This window comes from Centrocercus urophasianus, unplaced genomic scaffold (assembly GCF_019232065.1).
Source record: "Centrocercus urophasianus isolate 14NV4802_14NV808 unplaced genomic scaffold, USGS_Curo_1.0 seq_11, whole genome shotgun sequence".
NCBI lineage: Eukaryota > Metazoa > Chordata > Aves > Galliformes > Phasianidae > Centrocercus > Centrocercus urophasianus.
This window is the reverse complement of record NW_024884253.1, coordinates 29,218,985-29,234,779: the sequence shown is the minus strand read 5'-3', so window position 1 is coordinate 29,234,779 and position 15,795 is coordinate 29,218,985. Positions and strand designations below refer to the sequence as shown.

At 35.0% G+C, this 15,795-nt stretch overlaps 1 protein-coding gene across 2 annotated transcripts in view; it reads left to right on the top strand.

Annotated features, from left to right (window-relative positions):
- The window catches only part of CRISPLD1 (cysteine rich secretory protein LCCL domain containing 1), a 36,251-nt gene that overhangs the window by 6,927 nt on the left and 13,529 nt on the right, over positions 1-15,795 (top strand). For both annotated transcript variants that reach the window (XM_042808654.1, XM_042808655.1), the window contains 5 exons: positions 11,701-11,819; positions 11,959-12,091; positions 13,656-13,771; positions 14,366-14,466; positions 15,564-15,743. In XM_042808654.1, the coding sequence (XP_042664588.1) occupies positions 11,701-11,819; positions 11,959-12,091; positions 13,656-13,771; positions 14,366-14,466; positions 15,564-15,743 (649 nt within the window). The remainder of the gene's footprint in view (positions 1-11,700; positions 11,820-11,958; positions 12,092-13,655; positions 13,772-14,365; positions 14,467-15,563; positions 15,744-15,795) is intronic.

The window sequence follows — 15,795 nt, the reverse complement described above, 5'->3', positions numbered from 1 at the left end:
CTTGTGAAGGAAATGAAACTCTTGTAGGAGTACTTTTTTCAAAAGTTCAGATTAGCACATTGATTTGGTATAATTTCATAATTCTTATGGACAAACGTATATGTGCTTCTGATAGCAATACTGCATCCATATTTTGTTCATGGGAAAGCTAGAAATATACCTAGTTCATTCTGATATATTTTCTCAGAAGGTCTTATCTGTCTGAAAACTGCCATAGCATTGTGTTGCAAGTGTTGATACTGTATCCTTTCTTTCAAAAGAGGCTTCTGAATGAGTAATGGCTTCCTCGGGGCCTCGTTCTGGGGGTCTTGAGAACTTGCAGATTGGTTCAGTAGTTTCGTGAAGATTTCAGAAGAAGAAGAATGACTATAAATAATTTGGATTTTTCTTCATTTTCTTAAAGCAAATTCTTGCTGTTTTTAAATATAGACGATTCAACGTTGGATCGGTTGAACCCAGTAGTACAGAGAGCTCTTGCACGGATAATAGAAAAACATTCTTCATGTCATCACAGTGGCTGATTTCAATCCCTACTCTAATAGCGATTGAAATAATTTCAGCAATTGTATGCTGCTTCATATAATGATCTGTGTATGTCTGGATTTAGCAGGTTTCTGCATGTCTGTCAGATCTCAGCTGAGATTTTCAGTCTATCACCTATGTAGCTACAGAACTGAAGTATGCTCAGGAGTCAATCTCAGTGCTTCAGTGTGCAGAGAACTGAAACAGCATTAGCAAACTTAGAGACCTTGCAGTAGATGTGATGAACTTTTATGTGCTGAATGGCAGTCTCCTGTTGAAATTCCTAGACATTACTGATGAAACTCTTACATGACTCTAGTTTGTCTTGTCCATTTTGCAGAAAGTCTGGGTAGCCTGGTTAAACACAATTCACAAACACAAAACAGAAAACCTTGGTTTGTGGAATCCCTTAAGTGGCCAGAGAGCACCATAGTCGCCAAAAAGAGAGGAGCCTTTTTTAGAGTGAACCTGTCTGTTTTCTCTCTGGTTTTCCACTTACCTGCTCCACTTCAAAGGTTGATGGAATTGCTTCAGCCTGTGCTCAGAGCTTACTGACACTGCATCAAAGAGCTCAGTGACGTTGACTTACCCTCTTATTCTCTGTGGCTGTTTTAGCAAAGGATTGTGCAATGTGAAGTGGCCAAGAAAGCGAGTGGATAAGTCCATGTTATGACTTTCATTGATAGAATGCCAACCACAACTAAGCAACTCCAAGTAAAGAAACTGAAAGTGGAAAGTAGCAGAAAGGCTTACTGTTAACCTTCCCATAATGAAAATAATTAGCAACATAGAACAGATATTGTTCATCCTTTATTTTGCTGACAGAAGACTTCTTCATTGCCCTCCCGAACAGAAAAAAAATATTGATCAGTAGTAATGGGATCACACTTAAACATAAAGTAGGCTAAAAACAGTAGGAATCAATGAGATTTGTGAAAGCAACTCCATGTAGTCTTTCATCTTTACGACATCCTCTTTAACATATTTTATTTGAGGAAAATAAAAAATATATTTATTTCTTAAATAATGACATTGAAAAACTAGATATGTCTTTAGTCTTTTTTCTATAAAAGTACTCTTCAACCTTAGGTTTGGCATAAAGTGGAGCGATTATAATAGTCAAAAGCGCATAATTCATTAAGACTATCTTATGTCTGGACAACTTTTACTTTATTATGAGGGAAGATTGCATTAAATCCAGAACTTTGTCTGTTTCAAGACAGTTTTAAGAAAGAGTGGTTCTTCTTACATAATGCAGTATATACATTCTCAATGCCTTGTTGGCTGCCTCAGTGGTCAAGTACTCTTTAAGGCATATTTTCCAATTCCCTTCATTTAAATTTTATTTAAACATTTCTGTCAGTAGGGCCATGTTACGTATGATCACTGTGATCTCTTACAGTAAGTTCAATTCACTTCTGCTGTACTAATATCAAATTGCAGTGGTCACCTTTTAAAAGTGAACATTCATTGTGACACGTATGTGAGACACTGTGGCTAATTCCTGTTCAAAGTCCAGGAAATTCTGTAGCATCTGTAAAACTGCTGCATGAAAGCAATCAGTTACAGCTAGTTTATAGTAGTAATGAGTACTAGGATTTGAGGTAAGGAGCTGTGCTGTGGTCAGTTTATAATTAGCTATGCATATTTATGAATACTGTCTGTAATGAATGTGTAATTCATTCTTTGGCAATGCACAAAATGCAGAAATCAAGATCAGTTTGCACATCTGTGATCAATGTTGTTTCTTTTCCATTCATGTCAGAATATAGAAGCAAATAGATGATTTTTTAGTCATCTTGTAATAGAAAGCCTTTATGCACTGCTTTTAAAAAGTAGCAAAGTAAATGTACTGTTTCAGAACACCTTGGAAACCTGACTATTCCAGCAAGGGTGTTTTTAACACTCTTAGAGTACACACAGAATTAAATGTGATTAGTCATGTCTACTCATTCCTATTCCTGGTTTTTACTTTTTGAACACATAAGCTCAAACACATGAAACTGTAATAGAGAGATACTTCTAAATATTGGAGCAATTTATTCAGTGTTTGGGAACAATATTTTTGGCCTCATCTTGCTTTCCTGTTTCCAGGCAAAAGCCACAGTTTTCCTGCTCTTTACTCTCTTCCAAAAAGTAGCTGCAACCTCAAGGTCTATTCAAGGATCTCTGCCGAGCTTAATGCTCTATAACTTCAGTCTACCATGTGGTAGCATGTAAGGTTCTTACCTTTTACTTTTAGACAAGCTCTCTTCTTCCAAAGGAAAATGGGTGCCTAACTTTCCTGCTACTGGAAAGTTTAATGATTTTACCTGTGCTTTCTCTGTGTTTAAGGAGTATATCAGTACTTATTAGAATGGGTATTTTTGTATTTTCAGGGACAGTTGTCTAGTGTTTCAGTACTCCTGGGGTTTTGTGTTCACTCTGCTATATACTATGAAAGTCACCTCAGGCTAGCATGGAATTTGATATTTTTGGATTCAAATGTCTGAAGGTAGCTGTCTCAGTTGCATGCTAGTAAGTGACTTTTCAGAGGTGTTAATTATCATTAGTTTTTATGGACTTCCCTTACAAGGCTAAGTATGGATAAAATTGCCTTACCCTCACCTTAAGTGAAAACAAGGAAAACTGCCAGAATCTCTCAAGAAGAGATTGTATCAAACCAATCTTTTTTACTTTTGTGACCGGATAGTTAACTAGCGTAGTATACTTGTAGAAGTAGTGGGTGTCTCATTTTTTGACTCTGGAAGGGTTTTGACACTCCTGACCCAACACAAGTTAAAGGTGACAGAAGCTTGGTGTTAAATACACAAAGGGTTGAAAATGTTGATGATGTCCGAGCAAGTCCTATTTCAGTTAAGCATGTAGATAATGATTTAGATGAGCAAGGAATGCACTTAAGAACTGGAGAATACAGTAACGTAGGTTGGGATTGTTTTAGAATTATTTAAAAATTATCAGAACTTGTCAAGTGGAGGAAATGTCCTGGAATGAATGTGATGAAATAAAGTAAATGTAACTGCAAGATGTAGAGTAAGTAGAGTATCAAGCAGGTGGAACGCAAGGAGTAAATAATAGCTAGGAGTAACACTATCCTGTCCATAAGTTACACTAAGAAAATAATGAGCCAACAATATGTGAAAGAAAATGACTTATCTGTGTGAAACTCATGAGACCTTGTTTGAAATGCGATGTCCAGCATTGGCTGTATTTTAGGAATTGTCTAACCACTTCATAGTCAGTGAAAGAGATTAATGGGATTGATTATAAATGCAGAATGTGTGGTTTATGAGGACTGAAGGAGAGAAACAGCTGAGTTTTTTTAATCTGGGAAATAAATAAAGGTTAGTACAAAAAAGAGTGATTTCTTGTTTTGTTTTTTTTTTGTTTGTTTGTTTGTTTTGTTTTGTTTGTTTTTACATGCAAATAAAAACAACAACAACCACAACAAAAAATAAGCTATCATTGCAGGGCAGGAGGTTTAGGTTGCCTATCAAGAAAATATTCTTTACTCTTACAGTCATAAAATTTGGAAGAAGAAGGCAATAAATGTTATTTGGAAATTACCGTTATTAGTTTCAATTGCTAAAAAGTGGACAACACACAAATATTTGATTTGTCTTAGTAAAAGAGGCTAAAATGTGGTTGAGATCCATCTCTTTCAGCTGTGCCTTTCTGCCATTCTATGCTGATACCACATAGCTGATTTCTGGTTCTTAAGTGTATTTCTGGCTTAGTTGCTCATGACATTTCTTAATCAATGTTTCATCTTCCTTTTTTTTTGTTTTGTTTTTTTTTTTTCCTTTTTATTATCATTAGTCTTGAAGAATACAGTAAATAAATACCCATACTGTATGGTGGTATTTACTTTACTACTCTCTCCCTATATTTAGAACGTATACAGCAATGAAGTATTTATACTATGCCATGGTAAATGTTTACTTTCAGTGGTGCCCACTGTACTTACTTTTCCATCTGTACTGAGCTTAAATTTTAGCTCTTTTTTTTTTTTTCTTTCCATACAGTTGCTTTCCATACAATTTTTTCTTTATTCCTTCACACATGAAAGTCTCTCCAATTAAAATGTTATTACTGTGCTCTTGAACTATTGGGCTTCTCAGTTTTGATGCAACACCTGTTGCTGTAATTGATGGACTCATGCTGATTTGCCTTGGGTAGAGAATTTCCTCTTGATTTAGCACTCATATAATATAAATAGTGAGATTCATCTCACCAAGCTTTTGTTGTCTGGTGTAGACGTCTGCATTTGAGCCAATCTCTTTTATAATTAGTGGAGAGAAATGAGAATTTCCAGCATGCAGTTCCTCTCAGTTAAAGATAGGTAGCCAAAATTATCTCCTTCTGTAGGTGCTTATTTGTCTATGTAACTACAAAGGTAATTCAGATAATTAGCTCAAATGCTTGTATCTACTTTGAGCCTGTTTAATTTCCAGGAAGGTTAATCCTACCCCATGTGATTGGTTTGGCTGATGCCAAGTTGTACTGTAAGCTGCAGTATCCTCTCTGAAACAGCTTTTCAATAAGCGGAGCATTGGTTTCAATATACACGCTACTTGAACCCCATATTGACAGAGGTTAAATACCACAATTTGTAGTCCAGTCTGTGAAGTTAATCTGGTGTTAGTTTTGGTTTATTTTAATATGATATGTTGTAAACTAGGAATATTTAAAAGGTTTGCGTTGCATGTGACTTCCCTGCTGCTAAGCCTATAAAACTTTCTTGAGGGGGAAAAATTGGCATCTGGAATTAGTAACTGCTCTCACTATGTAGTTTAATCAACCAGCCTGGTGCTAGCCTCAGCTAGTCTAGGATAAGATTTGCAAAACTCTAGGATTGTTATTGGCACACAGTTTTAACGAAATATTGAGAAAGGTGGTGCTTGTGTCAGCAAGTGTTGTGTTACAACAGCAGGTTTTGTAGAGCAAAAGAATTGGTGCCGAGGGTCTGACATTCATACTCTCTACATTTCAGGGTTTTCTATTTTGATCTGGGTCTTATCTGTTGGTGTGGACTGAAAACTCATTAACAACTGTAAACTTTAGATGTGCTCTTAGAACACAACTCCTGGCATTTTGTCTGGAAGGAATCTGGTTTGTACCCCAAGAGTGTTCTGTGATGTACACTAAATGGGAATGATCAGGAGTTTCATTTAGAAACCACATTCCTGATCTAAATTAAAATCCTGCCATTGAAAAATCCTAATCTGATCTGACTTCCATCAAGGTGTATGTGATGGTGTTACAGTCTTAAAAAATTGGCATTGTTTCCTTCATGGATGGGAATGTTTTAGTATATAAGTGTGAATAATGCAGAAATGTTGTAAATAATCATGGTGCTTGGATGATATGCAAGTTATTTTCCAAATCTAAAAGAAGAAGACAATAAAATAAACCCAACTGAGAGTATAAGATGGAAGTATGTAGAGCTGAATGTTTTCTCCTCTTACTGCTTGCAGATTCTGGAAGTTCAGCCAATGCCCATGATGTGCACACCAACTCATACATAAGTTTGGGGATAGCAGTTTTACTCTGAGCATACTTATTTGGATAGCAGAAGTCAGTGGTAAACTATTCAGAATAGATAATGGAATCAAGTCTAGATCATCATTAAACTTTCAGCTAAGGGTTTTATATATGGAGGAACATGCTTCACAGTAATGATGCCTGAAAAGTTCATAGACTTTCTGTCACATATGAGGATACAAGTGTAAAAAGGAACTGCTTATGCTGGTAAGTTTCTACAGAAAAATTGCTGTCTTGAATGGCCAAGGAACTGATTTCCAGCATTTGAGATCTCCTGTTTTGAATGTGCATATTTCATTAGAAGAAAATTTTGCTTGTCATAAGGAAGCAGATTGCTTGTGAACTTAGTTGTGTCTGTATGTCCTGGGGAGTTTTAGGGAAAGTAAATTTGGCAAGGTTAAAAGCTAAGAGATAGTATCTTGATTAAGTATGAAGAAAAAAAAAAAACGCTTGAGGGAGTCTGCCTTGCAGGATGTTGATCTTGAGTAGAAGCAAACTCTGTATTACCTATGCATGTTTTGTTGTTTTTCTTTTTGTATTTCTGGATTTTACAATTTTTATATCAACAACTGAAGCACAGTGAGCATCTCTAAAATTATGATCAGCTACCACTAATACCTATGCCAAATATTTCTGTTTATTCAATGAAACACAAATAGCACAATTTGTTTCTCTAGAGAATTTTGTACATCTGGATTCATGAATCTGTCCATCACTTGGAACCAGACTAGCAGGAAGTAATTTCCTGTCCAGAATGGAAGGCAGAATGAGGGAAGAACATCATCCTTTGTCTTTATGAGAACCTACCTGTCTGACGTTGGTTGTAGCTGCAGTTCTCAGGAATATGTGTGTATTGAGTGTTCTAGCCATCTGCTATCAGACACAGCTTGGAATGTAAGAGATTAATATCTTTCTAGTTGAGGTTAGGTCCATGAACTGGTAAAATTGGTACATGTCTTGTAAAAGCCATGGACGACGTACATGACTCAGTAAAGTTGAAGAAGTTTAAATCTGCAGGACTGTGGTAAGTTAATACCAATAGTTTTCTGTGAAAGCCAGAATTAAGAAGTACTCAATACCTATGTATAATATATGAAAGAGGTAAGAAAATAAGATCTATATAGGTCACTCTGAAAGTAGTGCCTCCTGTTTTTATCTATTGTAGTTTCCATGGAAATAAAGAATGCAATAAAACTATTTGATAGAGCAAATTCTCTGCTACAAAATACTATTTTTCAACATAGTCACCACCATTAGCTAGGCATTTTCACTAGCGATGAATAAAAGCCTATATGATGCGCACAAAAAGATCTGCATCAGCTTAAGTGACCCTTTGTTGCTGTCATCTCTGCTGAAATGCACCACCCACCACCTCACTGTGCTCACATCCACTATTTGGTTTCCATAAATGTTCAGCAAGTGTAATGAATGTCAATGGGTGCAATTTTTTTTTCTGCATGAAGGAATCTAATGATGTTCCTTTTGCTTCATGTGTAATTCCATGTCAGACACCATTTTGTCTGACTGCTCCTTTGCTGCCATCTGCCACATAATAACAAAATGTAATGGAATATTGGTGGGAAGATTCAGTTCTACTGTCATACCACCATTGTCCACCTCTGACTTCATGCGCCAACATAATTAAATAGGAAACATTACTTTCAGATCAGCCATTGAAGGTATTCATATTCTACTTGGTGTACCTCCATATGTTGAGATACTTGAACTAGTTTTGAAATATCTGTCTGCATTAACAACATGAGTAATTATTGTATATTTAAACTCAAATGTAGCCTTGATGAAGAAGAAGCAATGTTGAATTGTACTGTAGGTGGATATTTCTTCACGATCTCCTTATCAAAAAAAAAAAACAAAAACAAAAAACAATAAACCACGCTAGCTATATACGCATTATATCCATGCCAGGTAGTTTTTATGTCTGGCTTAGAAATAAGGGATTTAAGTGTTAAAGGTTGAGAAACAAATGAATGAGTCCTTTCTTCTCTGGCACACACAGAGAATTTCCTGAACAGCTGACTGATCTGAAGTGACTTCATTGTGTAGCATACACATCAGGGAGAAAATAAGACATGGAATTGTTTGTTGCAAAACTAAAATATGAATGCAAGCTTTTTGATATGTGATTCATCTCATTGTCTCACAGTATTTTGAAGGTGGAGTTATTTGTTAATTGATCATCTTACCATGTGTTTGGGCATGCTGTATAACTGAGAAATCAATCTTTACATAGTCCCAACTATTTGCTATCAGATTTCTGATGATTTTCTCATAAAAAATTCTTATCACTTTTTCATCAGGATTTTCATGATTAAACTTAAAATTAATGTGTTTGAAATGTGTTGAAATTCTGTACTGTATTTTTTATAAACATTTCTTTTTATACTTCTGTTTAAATTCTGATTTATGACGCAGTTCCCATTAGATACTACCTCAGGCATTTTACAAAGGTACTATAATTTGAATTGCTCAAGTTTTACATTTTTTTTTCTTTTTCCAGTATTACAAAACTGCACCAAAGCTGTTTTTAAAGAACAGTTGATGACAGAACAAATGATGTTGAAATGTGCATATGTGTATAGATAATGTAAAAAGAAATAGGTTGATTTGCACATGAGCCATAACCTAGAACCTCTTGCCCTTAATTGTGCAAATTCCAGTCTGAGGCAATCTCACGCACACATTCTTGGGAAGGATAGAGTTGCCTCCTTAGCTCACATACCATCCTTTTCTGTAGTCAGGAATAACTGCAACAGGCAAAAACATTCAAGGTGCCCAAACTCCCCATTGTTAGAATAGTCTTCTGCATTATGCTTCCTGCAAAGACCTTCAGCCCATCTTCTGTTTCAAAGACTGTGTCTTTGATGCAGCTAAGGTTGTGGCCTGGAAACTGGAAGGCATGCCTATCTCTGGCTTGGCAAGAAGAGAGGAGCAACATTATTTTATACTATGACTACAGACAAAAAGCAGTTAATGAAAAAAAGAACAAAATTGTTGAAGAAACATTTGAAGACAGTATCCAATCTCAATCGTACTTTGGAGTTTGGGTGTACACTGGTCAGGAAAATTTGTGATGAATTTAAGTTCTTTATCAAAGACTACTGCAGTGCTCTGGACGTCTGTCATGTATAGCTATCATCAGTTAAAAAAAAAAAAATAATAACTTATTCATGAACTTGAGGAATTGCTTCAAGCAACTACTACTGACTACCTTGCTGTGAACATGCAAAAATCATTAAGTTAAAATAGCTGCATATAATATTTCAAAATTTGCATGGAGAAAAACAGCAATAATGAAACAATGCAATTCCCCTATCTGCCACTTTTTTCTGAGAGTTGAAAATCATGGAATGGTTTGGTTTGGAAGGGATCTTTAAGATCATGTAGTTCTAACTCGCCCTGCTATAGGCAGGGACACCTCTCATTAGACCAGGTTTCTTAAAGCCACATCTAACCTGGCCTTGAATGCCTTTAGGGAGAGGGCATCCACAAATTCTCTGGGCAATCTGCTCCAGTGTCTCACCACCCTCACAGTGAAGAATTTCTTCCTAAATTCTAGTCTAAATGTACCCTCTTCCAGTTTAAAGCCATTTCCCCTTGTTCTGTTATTACATGACCTCATAAAAAGTTCCTTCTCAGCTTTAGTGTAGGCTTCTAACTGAAGTCTTATTTAATTATATATTTCAAGATCCATTTGATAAAACCATTCTTAGCAGCAATTTCTTGGGGTATGCGTTACATCTGGACTTATTCATATTCAGAAATCTAAGTGGTAAAAGATTTTGAGCCAACTTCACTTTGTACACTATATGCAAGGACAAATTGTACGGCATTTATTTTAAAATACTGCAGTGTTGCAGTTCTATAGCAGAATGACAAAGCAATTGTACTATTGCTTATAAGAAAATATTGTATATATGGAAGAAATGTGTTAGTCTTTGGTTTTTTTGTTTGTTCGGTTGTTTTTTGGTTTTTTTTTTTTTAGACAATGTAGGAAACAGGACTGTTTATGATAGTGTGACTAGGAGAGGGAAAAGATTTATACAAACTCATAAAACTTTCTGATTTGAGATTAGAACTATGGTTTATGATATTTTAACACCGGTCCAGTCAGACAAATAGAAAATTGCTACTGCATCCTAGAGTTGAGGAGTTTTGTGTCTGTATGTAGGGTAAGAGCATTATTATACCATTATTGTACATTGTTATGTTTAAGAATTCTGTCAAAATAAATGCTGCATTTTGAGAGTCAAAATGTATCTTGTAAATTTTTTACTAATAATAGCAGACAGAATGGAAATGCAGTAGCACTGGAGTCTTCTGAAGAGAACAAAGAATTGATAAACTTGGATTAAATTGAATGATAGTAGTCTTTCCATAATCATCTTCTTGCATAACCAAAATCATATCTTTTGTTAATGACTAATCTAATAAGATGAAAACTGCATATCAAAATTAATAGAAAAATAAATTATAGTACATGGATTTTTTCTGTTATATTTCTGTATTCTTTGGCTGTATTGAGTTCTTTACCTTCAGTCTCTGCCGAAAATTTGTAGACATGACCTACAGTGTCTTCATGGGAATTTGGGTTTGGAAATACTGAATTATTGTTACTTAGATAACACGGTCTAATGAAAAGAAATTAAGTTTGAACATATGATGAAATAATTATGTTTTTATAAGAAATTTTCTTCATTCCTGGGAAATATTTCAGTTTTTTAGCCTGGGTATTATTATCAATGAGTCAGATATCTAGAAACTTCTTCTGCAAGTGTCAGTAAATTTAAAAGGCCAATCAGCAGTATGGGTAGTTTGCTTTAACAAGGACCACTTTGAGTAAACTCTAGATGGATATGTTAAACATACACAGTATGATTTAATTTTTTTTAAAGATGAGTAAGTTTTAGTATGCTTTTGAAAGAAGGAAACTTACATTTGCCTTTTGGCTACAAACCTGTTCTTCTGTATCTTTTAAAGAAAAGGAGAAAAAAGTGATGCTTTTTATTTAACTTGTCCTAAGCATGCTTCTTACTAACATGAATACTTGCTTTTCTTACCAACCTAGCCATAAATCAATGTCTGACAATGTTGTTCTGGTTTCCATATTTTCTGTTTGCATTGTGTATTATTTCAATGAAAGCTGATTATAGAAGAGAGAGAGAAAATCACTTTCATTTCAAATAAACTACTGGTTTAGAGGAAATAAAGTCTTATGTTGAAAGCATGTTAGATAATACTCTTTAGGCTAAGAAAAGTGCCTGTTAGTAAAAAGAAAGCTCACAAGACAGAAAATGCACTTAATTTAGCTTGGAAAGTTGAACTAAGCCTTTCAGTTTCATATTTGTCTTTTATTCACTGCAGAGTGCCTGCACAGGCTTTCTAGAAGGAAAATCTGGGGAGGGATTAAAACTTTTTTCCTCTTTGTGGAAACTTTTCTATTTCTTATATAATGGGCACACAATTGTACTGTCACTTTTTTTTCTCAGTAGCAGAAGCTTTAAAAATGAACAATCTTCCTAGCTTTCTTTTGGCTTGCCTTTCTGTTTTAAGGTATATGAGGTACCCATCAAGTATTTCTGAGCAGGTGTCAATTTCTTTTATTTCGAATTTCAGACATGGGATACAGAACTGGAGAGATCTGCAGAATCATGGGCTGAAACGTGTCTATGGGAGCACGGGCCTGCAAGCCTCCTTCCGTCCATTGGACAGAATTTGGGTGCACACTGGGGAAGGTATTTAAGACATTCTTAAATACTCTATTATTTTTTTTGAAATCTAAAAGTTGCTTATTACTTTAAGGATATGATAGACTATCAATGACAGAATTTACAGCCGTTTAGTGATCTAATAGACTGCTGCTGACTTTCATAGGTACAGACCTCCAACATTTCATGTCCAAGCATGGTATGATGAAGTGAGAGATTTCACATATCCACATCCTCATGAATGCAACCCATATTGTCCTTACAAATGCTCTGGCCCTGTTTGTACACATTATACACAGGTATGTAGGTCGGTTTGTGTTTTGTCAGCTACGGAAGGAAATGAGCAATCCTAACCTCCAGTTAGGTCACTGCATGATAAGTAGAACATATTAGTCTTACTATGTGTATGGTGGTACAAAAGCAGGAAAGGAGCTTTTTACTGGGCTCTTTAGTTACAAGCATTGGGTAGTGGTATTGTTGAGTAGTGCTGTCATGCAAATCTTCAGATTTCTTCTTCATAAATATCACCTCATTAACAGGGTTAAAGAAAAAGCTCACAATACCCGGTACTAAGTGTGGCTGCTCAGTGCACTTTGCATAATCTTGTTTCTGTGCCAGCTGGCGTGCTGGTACTCCTTTCTGGAATATGCATGCTTAAATGAAAAAAGCTTTCTTAGATGAATTCCTCAGGTCAAATAACAGTTAAGTACAGTTTATAACACATTTCTTTAACTTCAGCACGATTTTGAAATTGCATAAGAACTAATTTACTTTCTGCTCATGAAGTCTAGGCATGTAACTTCAAAATTTATTTATTTTTTTTTTTCTGAGAGGAGCCGGTCACGTTTCCAGTAAATGGGAAATACATGATCTTTAGATTATATTAAAATCTACTTTTTTTTTTGGATATGTTATTAGAAAACTGCAAAATGCTCAATTTCAAAAAGTTTATTTTCTCTTTGCTCACTATCACCATTTATGATTGTATCTATTTTTTGAAGAGAATTATTCCCATATTTTTGCTTACAATTTCTTTAAAAGTGACTGTTATTACACTTCTCTGCCACAAGCACGACCTATAATATAAATATATACTTCCTTATGTTACTATTTTCTTCACAGTGCATATCCTTTTCAACTCCCGAAGTCCTGAAGGAACTACATAGTTAACTTCCCTTAAATTAATTACTGGATTTATTACAAGATTAGCACCTGTTGTTTTTGTCTGCTTTGAACATACCCAACTTTGTCTCTCAGATTATTTTGAGTTCTGCAATAAAAGGTGTTTCAGTAGATGCATAAAGGAGCACAGACATCGTATATTGCAATAACATGGAGGCATATTTATTTTTTATTTAAAATCTAAGATCTGGATCTTACTGAAGTATGACCTTTTTTTTTTTAATAGTTTTATTGTTTGTCACTTTCTCTCATGAGTGACAAGTGTCCATTCTCTCAGTCTAAGCAATCTGAATCTTTCTGCATTCCTAGTTCATGCTGAGAACTCCAAAGCACAGGAACCTGAGTAGAAAACATTGAATTACAGTAAGTCATCTTAGTTTCAAGGATCAGTTCTTCAGATAATGTGCTGAAAACATTTTCTGCAGTTTCAAATACACGCTTAGAACATCTATTTAAAATAAACACCATGTATGTTCTATCAATGTAAAGCTTTACTTTCTAATGAAAAAGGCCATGAGAGGCCTTTAGTCAGTTTTAGCTGGGTTGCTTCAACCCATATATAACAGAACAGAATACAGCATCTCTTGTGATTTGAATTCTGTATGTTGAAGTTATGTTTTCATGTTAGCTAGCTTTGATTTCCACATGTCTTTCTCTCTCTCTTTTTTTTTTTTTTCATAGGTTGTTTGGGCTACAAGTAGCAGAATAGGTTGTGCAATTAATTTGTGTCATAACATGAACATCTGGGGACAGATTTGGCCAAAAGCTGTCTATCTTGTATGCAATTATTCTCCTAAGTAAGTTATCTGACACCCAAAAATATCTCGAATGGGGGGAAATACTTTGTAGTAATCCAGGAAATAATCCAGAAGGAAATCAGTCTGAGTTTTATGTTTTTTTGTACTGTTACAAAGTAGAGCATTGTTCCCAGTGCAGCCTTGGCAGCACAAATACTGTTGTGATTTTCTAGAGCTTTGGTTTTCTGGCCTTCAATATTGAGTGACTTTTTTTTGTAAAACAAATACATCTCCCCATCCTGACCTTAAAGAATGTGTAACGTGAAGTTGATGTTGGAGATCACATCCTATAAGTTATTCCATTTAGGGGAGTGGAGCCTGTTCTCGTGTAATTGAAGAATTTAGATTTACATTGCTAGGCCAATATAGAATACGCACACACACACATTAGAGCAGCTAATGGCACTACTTCTAATATTTTTGGTGTACTTCTAAATGACTTACAGCATGTTCAATTTACTGAAGCAATGTTATGGTCTATGTTAATATCAGATTTCATCACGTATTTGTCAACATATAGAATGATGCTTATTATTAATATATTAATTTATTATGGCATATTTTACTAACTGTTTTGTTTTGTTTTGCTTGAAGAGGTAACTGGTGGGGTCATGCTCCTTATAAGCCTGGCCGTCCTTGTTCTGCATGTCCCCCTAGTTTTGGAGGAGGTTGCAGAGAAAATCTTTGTTACAGAGGTATGTAGGATTTTAGCAGTACAGCTATGACTGGGCAAAGAAATGTAACCTTTTGCTTTATTTTCTCGTTATGTTTTAAGTTAATAGAATATAATGTATTATGCATGTAGTCAAAGACATGGTGGGGGTCTGCTTTCCCATACTGAATGAGATCATATACTATGTATGGTAGATACGTGGGGCTGAGCATCATGAGAAAGAGTGGAGTGTGCTGCTGATTTAATTGTTGCATGAGAACATTTTCTTAGTTTTAGTACACAAAAATTTAGACTTTTTCTGTATGTTATTCATAGGTCTTTTTGTAAATTGTAGTGAAGTCTGTGCAGTGATTTGTTTAAAGGGAAACGTACTAGCTCAGTGACATAGCAATATGCCTTACTATAAGAGAAGATCAAATCAAGAATGAATTAACAATTAAATTTTCAGCTAGTGTGATTATTCGTTTTTTAGAATTGTCATAATCTTGTATATATTGCATTGAATTACAGTACGTCATGAAACAAGTGTTTCTTTTTGTTTTGCTCTTTGTATGTATACCTTAGCTGCTTCAGAAAGATACTTTTGAAATCTACTATGTATTCATATGGACCATAAAAGCCCCAGAGTCCAAACACCTTCCTTATGGTTCTTATTTTAGTGAAAACTTTAGGTTTAGTATTGAGTATTTCAAAATTATTTGTTATGTGTCATATTTTCAGGTGCAATTTTTTAGAAAATCAGATTATTTAATTGCAAACTATTTTTGAATTTGGTAAAATTTTTCACCATCTGTTTGAATTATTTCCTTTGACCTATTTGTTTTCTGATGGCATAAAGAAGATGGATCAAAAAAGCATTAGGGTCATTTTCATACCTCATTTGTGCTGCTTTTTCTAGAAAAAAACCTACCTTTTGTCAGCATACAAAAGATAATTGAGATTATTATGAAGCTAGAGCTGTTCTCCCTTTGAAAGAATGGAAAGTTTTCCTTGTTTTTTGCTTATACTCAATGACCATTTTATGAAAACAGAATTGTGTTAAGAAAACATGTTAAGAGTTTTACATTCCACAAATACATTTTGTGTGAGAAATCTTTTCTCACTTGCTTTCTGAAATAGAGGATTCAGAGAGGCCTTATTCTCCTCATGAGCCAGAAGAGGAAACCAATGAGATTGAACGGCAGCGATCCAAAGCCCTAGATGCAACAGCACAAAGCCGACCAAGAACTCATTCACCTTCAGGTTCCACAGGCAGTGAGGACAGTGAGAAAAATGAAGTAATAAGCACACAGCAAATGTGTAAGGAATTTAACTGTTTTTCAAGTGGTCAACAAATTTGGAATTTGGAATA